The following is a 20,215-nucleotide window of genomic DNA, read 5'->3' on the forward strand; positions in this document are numbered from 1 at the left end:
TTTGAGGGTTCAGACTCATTAACAAATTTGTCACATTTCAAATCTTAAAAATACAGTATGATGCAAGTCTGACTCCAATATGGGCAAAAAGAAAAAAAACAAGATTACAAAGGGGAAACTGTTCTATTACCTCTTACTGTACACAGCCTGAAATGCAGTTAGTAAGATGTGTATACTATTAATCGATAAAGAAAAGTATCAGACAATGTGTATATGAATCAACATATCATTACTAGAAATATACAATTTTCCAGTATTAAAAAAATTTCCAATGGGAGGATTTCCAGTATTGAAGATATGAAAACTACTCAATAGTGGGCTAGCAGTACAACCTTCATAAACAAAGCTTAATTATAAGACAAGAAAATAGTGCTCAGGATAGGCAAAAATCCAGTGATACCCAGAGCCTCCAAACAGATAGAGAACAAATACACAAAAGACAAATGTCAGGCATGGTGGCTCACGCCTGAAATCCCAGCAACTGAGTTTTTTTTTTTTTCTTTTTTTAGGTAGACTTTTCTGGATATACTTTATATCTCAGTAAGTGTTCTTAAAGTAAATATTGTAAATCAAAAAAATATTTGTCCTATAAAACTTAATATTACTGTCTTTCTTTTCAACCAGAATCATGTTAGTAAGAGTATTCAACACACACACACACAGACACACACATTCTCTCTCATTCTCTTCCTGCACCCACTCCAGGCCAAGATGATTTCACTGGGGAAATTTTGGCAATCGTGAGTCTACCTCTGTCCTGACAGATGCTTATATACATGCACACAGAAGGTTGAATAGCAGCATACTTGAAATGAAAGAACCTGGAAGACATATTTCATTAGTGATAGAAAATCATTCCTTTTCAACCACCATAGTAATAAATGATTAGGGCAAAAAAAATCTTTTTTTGGTGTTTGCCACACTTTAATTGCCAAGAGGATATAATACATTCAAATAAATGAAGAAAAATGGGTAAACAAATAGACATATTATGAGGATTTCTAAGGTTCAATTAACATGTGTGAATTTCTCAACCTCTCAGTTATCAGGAAAATTGACTATAAGACAAGAAAATAGTTTTCAAGATAGACAAAATCCAGTGATACCCAAAGCTTCCAAACTAGAGAACAAATACACAAAAGACAAATGTCAGGCACAAATGTTCATGCCTGTAATTCCAGCAATTCTGGAGACTGAGGCAGGAGGATTGCTTGAGGCCTGGAGTTCCAGACCAGCCTAGGCAACATAGCGAGACCCTGTCTATTAAAACAAAACAAAACAAAAAATTAAATACTTCTTAAAAGATGAATAGAGGATGGGGCATGGGTCTTCACTTTTGTGGAGGTTTCTTTAGTTGCTATTGTTGCTGTTTTTGAGACAGGGTCTTACTGTTGCCCAAGCAGGAGTGCTGTGGCATGATCATGACTCACTGCATCCTTGACCTTCTGGGCTCAAGGGATCCTTCCACCGCAGCCCCCTAAGCAGCTGGGACTACAGGTGTGTGCCACCTCACCCAGCTAATTGTTTAATTTTTTTGTAGAGATGAGGTCTCGCTACGTTGCTTAGGCTGGTCTCGAAAACTCCTGAGCTCAAGTGATCTTCCAGTCTCATCCTCCCAAAGTGCTGGGATTACAGGCATGAGCCACCATGCCCAGCCTGTTTTTTTGTTTTGTTTTGTTTTGTTTAACAGGAAGCCATTTATTCATTTGACAAAATTTGTATTGAGTCTCACTTAAATCTTGGAAGTTCTCCCTCCCTGGACTGCAGGTTACTGAGATTTAGGAGTAAAAAGGTTTAACAGAGAGAATGTCCAAAGGTGTGGGTCCTCAATCTTCCTTATGCAATTGAGATACAACATCTCTGAAGTAGAACAGGAGCATTCCCATGACATTAAATTAATTTCCAGGAGTAGACCTTCCAAGAATTCTTAGGGATAGCACTAAGGGCATCTGCTTTCTATAGAAGTGAAGACCTCTACTCTACAAATCACCCAACAATTCCTGACAGCACACAAAGCATTCTGACTCAAGATAGAGCCACATATGGCCATATCAGGCTTTTGTCATGAAGTACCACTCTTTTCAGTAACACTACATATTTTCTTCTTTGCATGTTAACCCCTGAATATTGCAAAAATCTGAATTATCTCTTTCTTAAATTCTAAAGTCCATAAAGTCAAGGATGTGTTCTCAACATCCCACTCTGCACAAAGTGAGCATGGGTTCTAATATAATATGAACAGGCCAGGCAGGGTGGCTCACACCTGTAATCCTAATACTGGAAGGCCAAGGAAAGAGGATCGCCTGAAGTCATGAGTTTGAGGCCAGCCTGGACAACATAGTGAGACCCCATCTCTACAGAAAAATAAAGAAATTAGCCTGGCAAGGTGGCATGCACCTGTGGTCCCAGTTACTCAGGAGGCTGAGGTGGGAGGATCACTTAAGCTAGAGAGGTCGAGGCTGCAGTGAGCCAAGATCATGTCACTGCACTACAGCCTGGGCAACAGAGCAAGACCTTGTCTTTAAAAAAAAGGAAATAATATAAACAGACATCCCTTGTTCTTATCTGTTTTTTGTTTGTTTGTTTGTTTGTTTTAGATAGTTTCGCTTTTGTTGCCCAGGCTGGAGTGCAATGGCACCATCTCAGCTCACTGCAAACCCCACCTCCCGGGTTCAAGCAATTCTCTTACCTCAGCCTCCGGAGTAGCTGGGATTACAGGCGTGCATCACTACTCCAGGCTAATTTTGTATTTGTAGTGCAAACAGGGTTTCTCCACGGTGATCAGGCTGGTCTCAAACTCCCGACCTCAGGTGATCCGCCCGCCTCAGCCTCCCAAACTTGTCTTTATCTTTAGAAATACTAACATACATGCACAATGGGAAAATATAATTAAATGGTTTTCCCAGACATTACTAAATATAGCCCATTATATCCCAGTAGAACGGCATGTAAAATAACAATTTCAAACTTTTAAAAATGATAAATTAGGCCGGGGTGGTGGCTCACGCCTATATTCCCAGCACTTTGGGAGGCTGAGGTGGGCGGATCACCTGAGGTCAGGAGTTTGAGACCAGCCTGGCCAACATGGTGAAACCCCATCTCTACTAAAAATACAAAAAATTAACCAGGCAAGGTGGTGGGCAACTATAATCCCAGCTACTCAGGAGGCTGAGGCAGGAGAATCGCTTGAATCCAGGAGGTGGAAGTTGCAGTGAGCCAAGATTGTGCCATTGCACTCCAACCTGGGCAACAAGAGTGAAACTCCATCTTAAAAAACAAAACAAAACAAAACAAAAAGAATGGTAAATTAAGGGCCTGAAGTGGTGGCTCACACCTGTGATCCAGCACTTTGAGAGGCTGAGACAGGCAGATCACCTACAATCAGGAGTTTGAGACCAGCCTGGACAACGTGGTGAAACTCCGTCTCTACTAAAAATACAAAAATTAGCTGGGTGTGGCGGCAGGTCCCTGTAATTCCATCTACTCTGGAGGCTGAGGCACCAGAATTGCTTGAACCAGGAGGCAGAGGTTACAGTGAGCTGAGATGGCATCACTGTACTCCAGCCTGGGTGACAGAGCAAGACTCCATCTAAAAAAAAAAAAAAAAAAAAAAAAAAAAAAAAGAACAGTAAATTAGAAGGGAACATCCAGAAAAAATAATAATGAGCTGTGATGGTTAATATTAAGTGTCAACTTGACTGTACTGAAGGATGCAAAGTATTGTTCCTGGGTGTGTTTGTGAGGGTGTTGCCAAAGGAGATTAACATTTGAGTCAGCGGACTGGGAGAGGCACACCCACCCTCAGTCTGGGTGGGCACCATCTAATCAGCTGCCAGTGCAGCTAGAATAAAGCAGGCAGGAGATCTTGGAAAAGTGGACTTGTTGAGTCTTCCAGCCTTCATCTTTCTCCCATGCTGGATGCTTTCTGCCCTTAAACATCACACTCCGGTTTCTTCAGCTTTTGGACTCTTGGATTTATACCAGAGGATTGCCAGGGGCTCTCAGGCCTTCGCCACAGACTGAAGGCTGCACTGTCGGCTTCCCTACTTTTGAGGTTTTGGGACTCGGACTGACTTCCCTGCTCCCCAGACTGCAGACTGCTTATTGTGGGACTTTACCTTGTGATCACGTGAGCCAATACGCCTTAATAAACTCCCCTTTATATATACATCTATCCTATTAGTTCTGTCCCTCTAGAGAACCCTAATACATGAGCCTTCTCCTTATTTTAAATGTTAAAAATTTTAGTGCATTATGCTCCGAAAGTCCATGGCCTACTCTGTATGCATACAAAAAATATAACAGCATTTATGAAACAAGTTAATACTGGCAACATTATTATCCCAGCCATTCAGGTAGGTTCGAAATCCCAGCTATCATTACACTCTTTCATCTACCAAATCTAATCAGTTAACAAAACCTATCAATTCTTCCCTTCTCAAATAAACCCTTTTTCATTCACACTAACTAGAACCACCCTATTTTCAAACAAAGAAATTAAGGCTGCTGAAAAATACTAGAAATTAGGATAAATATAAAAGACTTTCTTCCTATTTTTAATTGCTCTAAAAGACTGGCCAACAAGATTAAACCCCATGTCTACTAAAAATCCAAAAAAAAAAAAACAAATGAGCTGGGTGTGGTGGTAGGTGTCTGTAATCCCAGCTACTTGGGAGGCTAAAGACGGGAGAATCACTCGAACCCAGGTGGCAAAGGTTCCAGTGAGCTGAGATCGCACCACTGCACTCCAGCCTGGGTGACAAGAGCAAAACTCCATCTCAATAAATAAATAAATAAGCCAAGCATAGTGGTTCATGCCTGTAAATCCCAGCACTCTGGGAAGCTGAGGTGGGTGGATCACTTGAGGTCAGGAGTTCGAGACCAGCCTGGCCAACATGGTGAAACCTCATCTCTACTAAAAATACAAAAATTAGCCAGGTGTGGTGGCGTGTGCCTGTAATCCCAGCTACGCGAGAGGCTGAGACGGGAGAATCACTTGAACCTGGGAGGCAGAGGTTGCAGTGCACCAAGATTGCACCATTGCACTCCAGCCTTGGAGACAGAGCAAGACTCCATCTCAAAAAATAATAAAAATAAATAAATAACAAGGCATTACAAAGTTTATAACAGAGAGAAAATATTTGACGAATAACAAAGTATTTGACAATTATATCACAAAGGATGGGTGGGAGGAAACAGAATTATACATAAGGGTCTACCATATGAAATATTAGACAACACACCACCATTCACAAAGTTCTACTAGACAGCAGTGCTCTAGCACAACCACTGTAGAACACAGTAAAAAGAGGCAACAATAGTTAAGATAGGGAAGACAGAAAAGAGAGAGGGAGGGAGACATTCTGGTAGGTAGATTAAACTGTACAATTAGAGTTTACTCCTTGAGGGCAAGGACTCCAAAAAATAATAGTAAGATAAAATGAGATGATAAAACATAATCCAAAGGAGGATGGGGAAAAAATGTTCATGAAATTCAGGTATGAACTGATATTAATTCCCAAAATATTATCTGACAACACAAAGAAAAATGCACACCTTCTGACCCAAAAAATTCTATTTCTAAGAATTTGTCGGCCAGGCGCAGTGGCTCACACCTGTAATCCCAGCACTTTGGGAGGCTGAGGTGGGCAGAACACCTGAGGTCAGGAGTTCGAGACCAGCCTGGTCAACATGGTGAAACCCCGTCTCTACTAAAAATACGAAAATTAGCCAGGCAGGGTGGCGTGCGCCTGTAGTCCCAGCTACTCAGGAGGCTGAGACAGGAGAATTGCTTGAACCCAGGAGTCGGAGGTTGCAGTGAGCCAAGATCACCCCACTGCACTCCAGCCTGGGCAACAGAGCGAGACTTCATCTCAAAAAAAATTAAAAAATAATAATAAAAAAAAGAATTTGTCCTACAAATTCATAAATTTTATATAATAAATTCACATATAAGTGAAAGAAGTATATGCAAGAATATTCAACCTAGCACCATTTAATAGCAAAAGGCTAGAAATGATCTAAATGTTCATAAAGAAAAGCCTGATTAAATAATGCATGGTCCACAATAAACCTATGTGCACAATGACACACATATATTTATGTATTTTTTATTCTTTTTTTGGTGGGGGGGAGACAGAGTCTCACTCTGTCACCCAGGCTGGAGTGCACTGGCGCAATCTTGGATCACTGCAACCTCCGCCTCCCAGGTTCAAGCAATTCTCCTGCCTCAGCCTCCCAAGTAGCTGGGACTACAGGCGCACGCCACTGTACTCGGCTAATTTTTTTCTTTATTTTAGGAGAGACGGGGTTTCACCGTGTTGCCCAGGCTGGTCTCAAATTTCTGAGCTCAGGCAATCCACCCATCTCAGCCTCCCAAAGTGCTAGGATTACAGGCGTGAGCCACCAAGCCTGGCTGACATATGCATATATTTGAATATACAGAGAATAGCTCTGGAATTATACAAAGAAACGACTAACTGGATTTCTCTTGAGAAGAATGAATTGAGACAAACAGCAAGAAGACTGTTGACTGTATTCTCCTTACCATTTATAATTTTTATCATGTGCACATTATTGCCTGCAAGAAAGAATGGGGTAGGGGAGAGAGGAGAGGAAAGAGACAGACATTTGGGTAGCTAAATTAAACCATACAATTACAGAGTTAGTTCCTTGAGGGCAAAGACTCCAAACAGCAGCCTACACTAGCTCATGAAGAAGAAAAATGTCATGTAAATTTCTTTTAGGTTAAACCAGCACTAATTTCATCTCAACTGCTGCGTGCCAGCCTCAATCAAAAAAATTTCAGATACTTCCTATTAAATAATACTGAGGGAATAAAAATACATAAACTCACTAGGACAACACACAGGAAAAGAGGCAAGAGCCAAAACAAGTTTTCAACCAAGTTGTTTTGGAAGCAGATGTTTAGGTGATAACTTAGCTGCAGCCTGATCCTATGCTCCACCTAAGATTTCCTCATCTGCCCCAAAATAAGTTCTAGATTTCTATGGAAAGAATAAAGTCTTGTCATTCACATGTAAGCGATGAATATTTTGCTGTAGTTTTCAAATTCTCATATGCATCAACAAGCTTTTTCTTAACAAGCACCAAGAGCAAGGAAAAGTTTCATTTCAGTTGAATATGAAATCTGGGTGTGCTCATTTCATGCTCAACCCAGAACTGAGTATTTATATAGAAAAAAATATATATACATGTTTTGTTGAAAGAAATAAATTTCATTTTTTTCAATTTTGAAAATACACTTTTTATGTACAGGTCTAGAATAGAGACCAAGAGGCCGGGCGCGGTGGCTCACGCCTGTAATCCTAGCACTTTGGAAGGCCGGAGCGGGCGGATCACAAGGTCAGGAGATCGAGACCATGGTGAAACCCCGTCTCTACTAAAAATAGAAAAAATTAGCCGGGCGCAGTGGCGGGCGCCTGTAGTCCCAGCTACTTGGGAGGCTGAGGCCGGAGAATGGCGTGAACCCGGGAGGCGGAGCTTGCAGTGAGCCGAGATTGCGCCACTGCACTCCAGCCTGGGCGACAGAGCGAGACTCCGTCTCAAAAAAAAAAAAAAAAAAAAGAATAGAGACCAAGAAATAGTCACACATTAATAATTCTGCTAGATCTATATTTGACACAGATCATGTTACAGAAAAAGAAATTTTTGAAGCTCTTACATAAAATTGTGTTAAGCTATTTTTTCTCTTTTTTTTATTATTATACTTTATGTTCTAGGGTACATGTGCACAACGTGCAGGTTTGTTACATATGTATACATGTGCTATGTTGGTGTGCTGCACCCATTAACTCATCATTTACATTAGGTATATCTCCTAATGCTATCCCTCCCCTCTCCCCCACCCCACAACAGGCCCCGTGTGTGATATTCCCCTTCCTGTGTCCAAGTGTTCAAGCTATATTTTTTTCATATTGCCTTGCTTTAAATGGTTTTAGTAGTTTTACTATAAACATTACAAATTTTCCTATTGTAAAAAATAACTTTACTAAGTTCATTTAAATATACCTTTAGAAAAAATAAATCCCATTTTGTCTTATACAAATTATTTTATCAAAACATATGGTCGCCTTATAAGTTTTTAAAAATCTAAGAAAAGGGAAGAGATTAATTTCAAGAAAAGCAAGCTAAGCTAAACTGTACATTTTCCCCCATGAAAAAGTTAGTTAAAATGTCGTGTTTAGTCTTAAAAGGTGGCTGGGGGCGTGCCTCTTGTACATACCCTAGATCACATAATATCTCATTAGCATCTTGTATACTAAAAACTGGGGATAAAACTATTGTTATCACTTAAGCTAAAAAAAATCATATAGGAACTTCTTTAGAAGGAAAAAACTAAAGTTTCCTTTACTTCACTACTCACTTGCAATAATGATGATATCCTTAGGGGATAGAGGGAAACCATACAAAATGAATAGGCTAATAAGATGGTCAAATAAATAGATTTAGAGAAATCAGTCATACTCAAAAGAGCATTAATTGTTACTAGAGCAATATATCTCAACTTCCTGGTCACAAATGCCTGGGTTCCCTGAGAAACAGAAATTATGCCAAGGGATCTCCAGAACAAAAAGATTGGGAAAATCTGCTCTACAGAAATTAACGAGACAGGCTCTGGACTTAAGAACACCACACACATCCTTAGGCATGATACTGAGGTCTCTTCCCTGGGGAAACTGGCCTAAGAGAAGAACAAAAACCTACTTTTGGGAGTCCCTGCATTTTCCTTCTAGAGTAACATGCTCCAGACTAGCAGCCTGATCTAAACACAGAAAATATTTAATCAGCATTTAAATGTCTCACTTAAATATTAATAGAAACTGGCCAGGCCAAGTGACTCATGCCTATAATCCCAGCACTCTGGTTGGTGGAGACAAGCGGATCACTTGAGGTCGGGAGTTCAAGACCAGCCTGGCGAACATGGTGAAACCCCCCAAAATTAGCCAGGTGTAGTGGTGTGTCCCCGTAGTCCCAGCTACTCAGGAGGCTGAGGTGGGAGAATTGCTTGGAGGTCAAGGTTGAAGTGAGCCAAGATATACCACTGCACTCCAGCCTGGGCAACAGAGCAAGTCTCCGTCTCAAAAAAAAAAAAAAAAAAAAAAAAAAACACTTTTAGAAAGGCATTAACAGGACAAAGAACAATCAGCAAGGCAAGTGCTCTTGAAGAACTGAAATATAACGGCCAAAATGTAAAAATCAATTAAAGGAATACAAGATAAAAATAAATCTGATAGGCTAGGAGCGGTGGCTCACATCTATAATCCCAGCACTTTGGGAGGCCAAGACGGGTGGATCACTTTAGGTCAGGAGTTCAAGACCAGCCTGGACAATATGGTAAAACCCTGTCTCTACTAAAAATGCAAAAAATTTAGCTGGGCGTGGTGGCGCACGCCTATAGCCCCAGCTACTCAGGAGGCTGAGGCAGGAGAATCGCTTCAACCCGGGAGGCGGAGGTTGCAGTGAGCCGAGATCGCTCCACGGTACTCCAGCCTGGGCAACAGAGCGAGACTCAGTCTCAAATAAATAAATAAATCTGATAGAAATAAAAACAGGCCAGGCGTGAGTAATCCCAGCACTTTGGGAGGCCAAAGCAAAAGCATCACTTGAGGTCAGGAGTTCGAGACCAGCCTGGGCAATATAGTGAGATTCAGTCTCTATTTTTTTTTTTCAGTCTCTATTTTTTAAAAGAAAATATATTTTGAAATTTTAAAAAATAATAAAAAATAAAAAAGAAAAGCAAACAGATAAAGATATGGAAACTAGGACAGAAATTGTTAAATTACAGGTGTGCTCCATGATGTGCCACAACTAGATAACACAGGTTCCAAAAAGAGAAAACAAAGATAACAGAAAGGAGAAATAATAAAAGGAAAATTCTCAGAAATAGTCTCTAGATTGAAAAAGCCCACAGAGTAACCAGCACAGTGAACAGAAAACAAACAATGAAACGTCTCACAACAAGGCAATCCTCTTTTCAGAATGGTGGTAATCCTTCCATAGAGGACACACACCATCACCAACAAAGGACTAAGAATCAGAATGGCATCCAAATTCTCAACGGCAATTCCAAAAGCTAGGAGATGAAGTGCTTTCAATATACAGTGGAAAAATTATTTCCAACCTACAATTCTAATTCTACACCCAGTCAAACCAGCAAGCATAAAGACATCACTGAAGATATTCAAGATCTGGATATAACACATACCTCCCATGTATCCTCTCTCAAAAAATTATTGGAAAATGCACTCCAGCAAAACAACATTCAGAAATTAGAGCATCCAGAACAGGAGAGACGTGAAGAGAATTCCCAGGGAAGTTCCAGGTTCTAATAGCTGTGCCACAGATGTAGAGATCAATGAGCTAATTTGGAATAGGAGGATGAGGGACTCCAAAAGAGATACCTCCAAGGAAAATGAAAGTAACTGTCTCATATGTTTTTAATTATTCACAGGAAAGTTTCCATTATCAAAACTTTCTTAGGGATAAATTTGTGATAGGTACATAGAAAACGAAGCAATCAAAACAAAAAACAATTTTAACCTCAAGGACAATAAAAAGTTATTTAGAAAGAAAATATAACTGTAATATACCACAAGGTTCTACTGTAATCAATATTTACACGGTCATAACATTAATACTGATTTAACCAAAAGATGCTACACCTGCAACGGAAGGATTCGGTAGGATGGTGATTAGAGAACTAAGTGTACATTTTCCATAGTAGCAAGTCACTACCTAATACATAACACTGAAAAAAAAAAAAAAAAAAAAGCTCCTGAAGCAGTAGTATAGCATATTACATAGAAATGTGTAGGCCAGGCACAGTGGCTCACGCCTGTAATTCCAGCCCTTTGGGAGGCCAAAGTGGGTGGATCTGGCCGGGCACGGTGGCTCAAGCCTGTAATCCCAGCACTTTGGGAGGCCGAGACGGGTGGATCACGAGGTCAGGAGATCGAGACCATACTGCCTAACACGGTGAAACCCCGTCTCTACTAAAAAAATACAAAAAAAAAAAAAAAAAACTAGCCGGGCGATGTGGCGGACGCCTGTAGTCCCAGCTACTCGGGAGGCTGAGGCAGGAGAATGGCGTGAACCCGGGAGGCGGAGCTTGCAGTGAGCTGAGATCCGGCCGCTGCACTCCAGCCTGGGCGACAGAGCGAGACTCCGTCTCAAAAAAAAAAAAAAAAAAAGTGGGTGGATCACTTGAGGCCAGGAGTTCGAGATCAGCCTGGCCAACATGGCGAAACCCTGTCTCTATTAAAAATAAAAATTAGCAGGGTGTGGTGGTGCACGCCTGCAATCCCAGCTACTCAGGAGGCTGAGGCATGAGAATTGCCTGAACCCAGGAGGCAGAGGTTGCAGTGAGCCAAGATCCTGACATTGCACTCCAGCGTGGGCGACAGACGGAGACTCTGTCTCAAAAGAAAGAAAGAAAAAAAGAAATGTGTCGGTAAACAGCCAAAGAAACCTCTAAGAGTTGAAAGTGGTCGTTTCTAGGGGGCAGGAAGAGGGAGTGGAGAAAGATGTGACAAGGGAACATTTTCTTCAATGATAAGTTTAGTGCTATTTGACATTTTAAATTATTCACACGTAGTTTAGAAAAATAAATTTAAATTTAAAAATATAGTATTAAGACAAACATGCTATTTTTGTCTTCAAGTCGTTTGGAAATGGAAGTCGCTTACTTTCTCAACTTCCTTCCCTTCTACTGCTGAATTATCTATCATCTTAACCTTCAACCAGTTTTCTCACTTTCCTTCCGTCCACTGACATTAAAATACTTCATACTCACTACCTCTACTTCCTCATTCTCCCCTTTGATCATACTCACTACCTCTACTTCCTCATTCTCCCCTTTGATTTGTGCCCCCAACATGCTTCTCAAACTACTTTCTCTCACAGATCATTACTAATCTACATGCCAGATTCAAAGGCCTCTTCTCCAGGCTCAGCCTACTTCATGGCATTTGAAAATCTTTACTCTCTCTCCTTGAAACACAATCTTTCTTTTCCGCTTTCTCAACACTATTCTACCATTTCTACTCCTACCACATTCACAGGCTTCTTCACTGGCTTTTCTTTCTACCCTTAAACATGCTTGTTTTCTCCCAGAGTTCTATCTTCAGCATTTTTCCTATCATTTTATCTACCCTAGTGATTAGTCATTTCGAGTGTTGCCCATATGTAAATGCCTAGCATGACGTACATGTTAAATGAATGTTTACTGAACTGCAATGAAAGAGCACTAATTTTTACGCCCAAGTTCAAAGTGTATCCCTCAGTTTTAAAACTGTTATTTGCCACGATCTAGAAAATTATCTGAAGTTCCTGAGAGCACAAACCAAATACACCCACAACTGAGTTCATTTTCTTTTCCCAAATCTGTTCTCCTCACTGTTACCAGTTAGAACCACCATCCAAACGATCACCCTCAACTCCCCCTTTCTCAATCCCTACATCCAACAGTTTGCCAAATCAGTCTTTTCAATCTTTTTTACTCTTGCCATTCCCACTGCCATTCCACCGAAATTCAGGTGATCAATGCCTTTGTGAGTTTTTCCTATCTCAAGTCACGCTCTACTAATCTTATTTTATACATATATTCTCTTCATTCTAAGAATACAAATACTAGTAATAATAACTGTGAATCCCTAAAGCCTTGGATGAGAAGGAAGATAATGATGTGAAAATATCTGATCAGGCGCCGTGGCTCACACTTGTAATCCCACCACTTTGGAGGCAGAGGTGGGCAGATCACGAGGTCAGGAGTTCAGGACCAGCCTGTCCAATACGGTGAACCCCGTCTCTACTAAAAAAAAGAAGTGCAAAAATTAGTCGGGCGTGGTGGCACGCACCGTAGTCCAGCTACTCAGGAGGCTGAGGCACGAGAATGGCTTGAACCTGGGAGGCGGAGGTTGCAGTAAACCAAGACCACGCCACTGCACTCCAGCCTAGGCAACAGAGTAAGACTTCAACTTAAAAAAAAAAGAAAAAGAAAATATCTGCCAGGCGCGGTGGCTCATGCCTGTAATCCCAGCACTTTGGGAGGCCAAGACGGATGGATAGCTTGAGGTCAGGAGTTCAAGACCAGCCTGGCCAACATAGTGAAACCCTGCCTCTACTAAAAATACAAACATTAGCTGGGTGTGGTGGCATGCGCCTGTAATTCCAGCTATCTGGGACGCTGAGGCAGGAGAATCGCTTGAAACTGGGAGGCAGAGGTTACAATAGCAGAGATCCGCCATTGCACTCCAGCCTGGGCAACGAGAGTGAAACTCCATCTCAAAAAAAAAGATAATATCTAATATTGAGATTCCTACACCCCACACACAGATTACAAGGATTTTATTCCTTGAAACAATTATCTACGGTAAGTACCATTAGTATCTCCTTTTTACAAATAAAGTGAACTTGCCTAAAGTTAAACTGCTGGCAAGTAAATGGCAATGCCAGGATCTGAACCCTGACAGTCTGGTTCCAGAGTACATACTATTAACCATGGAATACTTTCTAACGTATATATTCTATTCAAAGCCATTCTGAAAACTTACGTCTCTCCTTTCTTTTTCTACTATTCCTGCTCTCCCCATCCCAACACCCTATTACCCTACATTTCAAGCCACAAAGAAGTGAATATGATAGCCTTATTTTCACACCTCTAAGATCCAACTGCAAAGTTCTGTTCTTCCCTTTTTAATCCAATTCAAAATTCATCTCCTCTGAGGGAACTTCTATATCCATCCCCTGTAGAATTATTCACTCTCTAAGTCCGGAGAACTCACCATGTTATATGCTTATGTATGTCTTACATATGGCTAGTTTGTGAGTCTCTGGAATTCCTTGTGTCTTTTTACATCTTTGTATTACACTGTTAATAACAGAGCAGTTCAATCAAAGCTTACAGAATTTAGCTTAATTAAATGTAAATTCTACTAGCCAAGACATAAAACTATAGTTTCTACTTTGCCTCATCTTCATTGCAAAATATAGACATCACAAACCAAAAGAATTCCCTTTAGTCGGGTGTGGGTGACTCATGCCTCTAATCCCAGCACTTTGTGGGGCTGAGGCTGGCAGACAGCTTGAGCTCAGGAGTTGGAGAGCACCCTGGGCAACATGGTAAAACCCAGTCTCTACCCAAACTACAGAAAATAAGCCGGACATGGTGGCATGTACCTGTAGTCCTAGCTACTCGGGAAGCTAAGGTAGGAGAATCACCTGAGCCCAGGAGGCAGAGGTTGCAGTGAGCCGAGATCATGCCACTGCACTCCAGCCTGGGTGACAAAGACCCTGTCTCTAAAAGAAAAAAAAAAAAAAATTCCCTTGAATGTGTAATGTTAGCAGCAATCCTCCAAATGTTAGAGAAACACTAAATTCTTAGAGATGTATTTCATAAGGTACTAGAAAGTAGACATCAAAGATGACACAAATATGAAATTCTGGTACCCTGCTTCTTGATTCTGCCTATTAGTCCAAAGAAGTTATCTCTTTTTGCTGCCCTTGGCACTCCCCAATTCCAATAAACAACCAAACTTATACACAACTTAATATAGCCAAAGGAAGGGAAAACTAGCAAGAACACAACTTGGTGTATATGTATACATATAGTGGTTGTGGTGGTGGTGGTTGTTGTTGAGACAGAGTTTCGCTCTTGTTGCCCATGCTGGAATGCAGTGGCACGATCTCGGCTCGCTGCAAACTCTGCCTCCTGAGTTCAAGTGATTCTCCTGCCTCTGCCTCCCCAGTAGCTGGGATTACAGGCGCCTGCCACCACGTCCGTCTAATTTTTTGTAATTTTAGTAGAGACGGGGTTTCGCCACATTGGGCAGGCTGGTCTCGAACTCCTGACCTCAGGTGATCCACCCACCTCAGCCCCCCCAAAACGCTGGGATTACAGGTATGAGCCACCGCGCCTGGCCAAACTTTTTTTTATTATACCACACACCCTAAGTAATTCTGATACAGATGCACCACAGACTACACTTTGAGAAACACCATTCTGGATATTCACAGGCAATGTTATTACCAATTTGAAATTTCATACAACCCTGAAAACTGAACCTACACTGGCACTTTATGTTAAATACAGTAAAATCAGAAGCAAAACTAGTATGATACACAACAGTTAACTTTTATACTGAGGTACTGTGCTGTTTTTCAGTTTTCCCTTATTTAATCCCTACTATCATATGAAGTAGATTTCACCACCCATTTCACAGATAAGAAAGATAACTTTCCATATCACATGGCTTCTAGTTGGCAGAAAACAGGTATTAAACCCTGTCTACACAAAGTATATCCTCCTAACCTCTACGTTATACCATCTCTCCATTTGTAATCTATTTGATGTTTTAATAAACAAAACAAAGTGGGGTAAAAGGAGAGAAAGCACAAAAATAAACTTTCTGATTAACACTGTTGCCTAGATACCTTTTCTAAACATACCTCAGTTCCTAATGACAAACGGCTTTGCTATAGAGATGACAGTCACTGAAGGTGGGAAGTTTAAAATATCTGTCAAGGATGGGTGCTTGGATTACTTTATAGTAGTCAAGAGTAGGAAGTTCTGCATCAGCCAATTAGCTCTAACTCCAGAAGAATAAAGCAACTGGGTAGGGATCTTGATACCTTTGACTTAGGGACTCTGAGACACTAGATCCCTAACCAAGGTTAGAGCATCCAGTTCATCTGATAAGATACCTAGAAGTCAACAGCCTGATCTAGATGGACCCTGAAATTTGAGTCCTATGAGATTTATAGAACTATATGGTAGACCCTTACCCTTTACAGTAGGGATTTTTACATTCATCACAGCTGCAAACTGGTGGTAGCCTCCCTTTAATGAAAAAGGGAGTCTGAAGTTTACAAAGACTTTCCTTCCAGATTTAGACATACAAAAACAGCAAACGATTCCATCGTAGTTTTGTGTGTGTTATGAACACTTGAAATTTGAAAACACTTTGTTCTACTCTGCATGGGTATTTACTACAGTGAAACAACAATTCCTGGGAAGGAAACTACGAGACATTCACACTACAGTATGACTTAGTAAAAGACAATATTTCTCACACCTTGGTGAAAGTGCTGCACTAGAAAAATAAGAGTTTTTATTTTTCTAGTTGGCGGAACACAGGTATTAAACCTGACCTCAGGTGATACACCCGCCTCGGCCTCCCAAAGCGCTGGTATTACAAGTGTGAGCCACCGCACCTGGCCAAATTATTTTTTATTATACCACACACCCTAATTCTGATACAGATGAACCACAGACTACACTTTGAGAAATAAGAGTTTTTATTTTTCTGGATTTATTTTATTTTATTTTAGTTTTGGTGGGGGAGCAAATGGGGATAATTTTACAGCAAATACTCTAAGGGATGATCTAGGGAAGGGGAGCATTCAAAACCATGAAGAGAGGGCATGGGAGTAGCCTGACATCCCAGGAAATAGAGCCCTCCTAGAGATCAGAGAAAAAGAGTACCTTCCTCCACACGTTGCCAATAATTAATTCAACCCAGTTCTCCTCAGGGTGTTTCTCTGAGTGTCAAACAGTAGTTAAGAGAGCCAGATTCTGTTAGACTACAGGCTGTGCCTCCTGCCACCTCTACTGCCCATTTATAAGCAGTTCTCCTTCCCTTCCACCTGATGCACTACGCTGGCTCCAGAAGGCTGAAGGACTAAAGCAGTTTTGTTCATATCTGTAAGAGTTACTTAACTAGTGGCTGGGCACCGTGGCTCATGCCTGTAATCCCAGTACTTTGGGGAAGCCAAGGTCGGCAGATCACTTGAGGTCGGGAGTTCAAGACCAGGCTGAACAACATGGAGAAACCCCGTCTCTACTAAAAATACAAAATTAGCCGGTCATGGTAGCACATGCCTGTAATCCCTGCTACTCGGGAGGCTGAGGCAGGAGCATTGCTTGAACCCGGGAGGTAGGGGTTGCAGTGAGCCAAGATCACGTCACTGCACTCCAGCCTGGATGACAGAGTGAGACGTCGTCTCAAAAAAAAAAAAAAAATTTACTTAACTAAGTACATGTAATTTTGGCCTGCTATATATTTCCCACATTCTATCTTACACATCATGATGTCACTTCCTTGATATAATATAAAGACATGGTCTTTGGAGTACAACTGACCAAAGTTCAAATAAATACCAGCTCTGCAACTTGTTACTTAACCTCTCTAAAAGCCATAGTGAAGGTTAAATGAGATTTTGCATAAAAACTACCTGACACATAGTAAGAGTTCATCAGGTGACAGAGGTTATGAAGCGGGGAGGTGAAGTCTAATACTTTTATCACAGTTTTAGAAAAGCATTCTGCATTCTCAAAAGATTTAAAATAGTGCTCTGGACCGGGCAATCCTAGCACTTCGGGAGGCCGAGGCAGGCAGATCACCTGAGGTCAAGAGTTCCAAATCAGCCTGGCCAACATGGTGAAACCCTGTCTCTACTAAAATACAAAAATTAGCCGGGCATGATGGCGGGTGCCTGTAATCCCAGGTACTCGGGAGGCTGAGACAGAAGAATCGCTTGAACCCGGGTGACAGTGGTTGCAGTGAGCCGAGATCACATAACTGCACTCCAGTTTGGGCGGCTGAGCAAGACTCCGTCTCAAAAAATAAATAAAAATATAAATACAAATAAATAAAACAGTGCTCTAGTTCTAATTAGAAAGCACTATTCGGGCAGCGCGCGGAGGCGCACACCTGTAATCCCAGCATTTTGAGAAGCCGAGGCGGGCGGATCACCTGAAGTCAGGAGTTCGAGACCAGCCTGGCCAACATGGTGAAACCCTGTCTCTACTAAAAATTAGCCGGTTATGGTGGCGGTCGCCTGTAATCCCAGCTACTTAGGAGGCTGAGGCAGAATCGTTTGAACCCGGGAGTTAGAGGTTGCAGTAAGCCAAGATCGCGTAACTGTACTCCAGCCTGGGTGACAGAGATTCTACCTCAAAAAAACACTATTAATCATTTTCCAGGGCAATTATCTCTAAAAAAAGTATTATCTAAAACTTTTCATAAACAGTAAGAAAGAGTCATCCTATTCCTTCCATTTCGGAAACTATTTCATCTGAATTTGTTTCCTGAAATTCCCAACCATTCTGCCTGGAAGATTCTAACAGAACTATCCCAGTAAGGGAAAGACAAAGATATATGTTGACAAAAATGAATACATAATTAAAAACCACATATTTATTTTCTCAAGGCAACAAGATGATAAATTTTATTCCTTTCCACTTCCCACAATTTGAATTTTTCTTTTGAGTTACTCTTTATGAATGACTCCAATGGCACCCACAGCTCCATTCACGACTTTCCCCAAGAAAGCTTCCAGGTAAACAGAAAAACAACGAATGTTAGCTCCCTAAAACAATAACAAGATGGAGACAAACACTGGATTCTGTTTTTCTACATTCAAACAACAGAATCAGTACACAAAATCAGAAATACACCCAGAACCTCAGACAAAACCCATAAACCTTCCTAAGGAATCTTGCTTAATTCTCACTTCTTGCTACCCATTTATCAAAGTCTTGGAAAATGCTAAAACACGGGTCTCAGCCTCGTCTGTTCAGTGATCCAAATCTGCCACTGCTAATGCATTCAGTACCCCAGATCTGAAACTGTTTTGTGAACAGAAATACTTAGCAGCAGCAGATACGGGCTATGCCAACATTAACCTTGTGCCTAAAACAAAGTGATAAACCACTCCTAGCCTCACCCTCAAAGGAGGGTAAGCAGTAACGACTCCTCCAGGAATACGGCCAGGACGCCAGGGTTATCATTAACACTCATCAGTTCAAGCCCAAGGTTTAGCCACTGCACCTCCACCGCCAGGGAGCCGCGCGGGGCGGGCAGAGGAATGAATGAGACGGGCGGGCGGGGCGCAGGGTAGGCCCGGGAAAGGCGGGGCCACACTGCCCGGTCCCCACCGCCCGACACCGCCCCCAGCCCCGCCCCCAGCCACCCGGGCTCCGCGGCAGCGCTGCATTCCCCGCGCGATTGCAGCGCGCGCCCGGGACTCCTTCCCGCCGCCGCCTCCCCCTCGCTGCGCGACCCCCAGCACTTACCTGCTTTGCAAACCGGGGCGCTAGGGCTCCTCTTCTCCGGCGAGCTTCGGCTCTGCTCCGGAGACCTCCTCCGATGCCGGACGCGGGCTGGGGGTGGGGCCGCGCTCACCTCGCCGGTCCACAGGTGGGTGGGCGACGAGCTGGGCGACGACACGGTGCCCAGCAACGGCGGCGGTGGCGGCGGCCGTGGGGGGCTCCCGCGAGCTCCAGGCGCGGCGCCGCGCGTGGGGCTGGTGCCTCGCGTGGACGTCGCGGACGCGCCCGTCTGCGTGGCCACCGTGGGGCTGGTGCGCGCGGCCGCGTTCCCGCCGCCGCGCGTGGGGCTGGTGCTGCGCGAGGCGGTGCGCGGGCCGCCGCCGCCGCCGCCGCCGCCTGCGGGGCCTGAGGCGCCACCACAGCAGCCACCGTTGTTGTTGCCGCCGCCGCTGCCGCCGCCGCCGCTCCGCGTGGGGCTGCCATGTTGCTGCTGCTGCTTCAGCTGGAACGGAACCGTCGCCCTCATGGGCTGCAAGCGGCTCCCGGGTCCCCCGGCCGTGGCGACCGCACCACCCCCAAGGGAGCCAGCCGGCGTGGGGGACCCATTGCGCCTCACCCGCTGGGACATGGTCCCCCCCTCCCCGGTGACTGGGCGAGACGGGGGGTTTTGTTGTTGGGCTGCAGGGGGAGGATTCTCGAGGCCGGAGGGCAGGCCCTCGCGCGGGGTGACGAAGCTGGACTCCGGGGTGCAGGGGGCGACCGGGCCGGGACCGGCAGCAACGAGGTGGTGCAGCCGCCGCCGCCGCCGCTCCTCATCAACAATAGTGTCTCCTCCGCTGCCCCCGCCCCCCACGATCGCCCATTGGTGCAGCGTCAGCCGCGCTCGAGCCGCTCTACCGCTCCCATTGGCTACGAGCAGCTCGGGTCCCGGGCCCCCGAGGCCTTGAGAGCCTGGGTGTGCGCGGAGACCGTCTGCTCTTTAAAGAGAAAGAGACCCGCCCCCCGCGGGGAGGGAGCGGAGGAAATGGGCAGTGTGTGTATGTGTAGTGTGCGCGCGTGTGTGTGTACACGTGAGTGCCCGTGTACGCGCGCGCCTAGCCACGCGCGCCTTTCCCTTCCCGCAGGGGGGAGCCCTGGGGACTC

General features: G+C 43.4%; 2 protein-coding genes across 3 annotated transcripts in view; one reads left to right on the forward strand and one right to left on the reverse strand.

The window, feature by feature from the left end:
* FAM117B (family with sequence similarity 117 member B) overlaps window positions 1-19,906 on the reverse strand; it is a 138,260-nt gene extending 118,354 nt beyond the window's left edge. The window contains exon 1 of the mRNA XM_050750830.1: window positions 19,097-19,906. Coding sequence (XP_050606787.1) covers window positions 19,097-19,700 — 604 coding nt within the window. The 5' untranslated portion in view covers window positions 19,701-19,906. The remainder of the gene's footprint in view (window positions 1-19,096) is intronic.
* SUMO1 (small ubiquitin like modifier 1) overlaps window positions 1-20,215 on the forward strand; it is a 1,087,495-nt gene that overhangs the window by 607,010 nt on the left and 460,270 nt on the right. The window lies entirely within an intron of this gene.

This window comes from Macaca thibetana, chromosome 12 (genome assembly GCF_024542745.1).
Source record: "Macaca thibetana thibetana isolate TM-01 chromosome 12, ASM2454274v1, whole genome shotgun sequence".
In the NCBI taxonomy this organism is placed as follows: Eukaryota; Metazoa; Chordata; class Mammalia; order Primates; family Cercopithecidae; genus Macaca; species Macaca thibetana.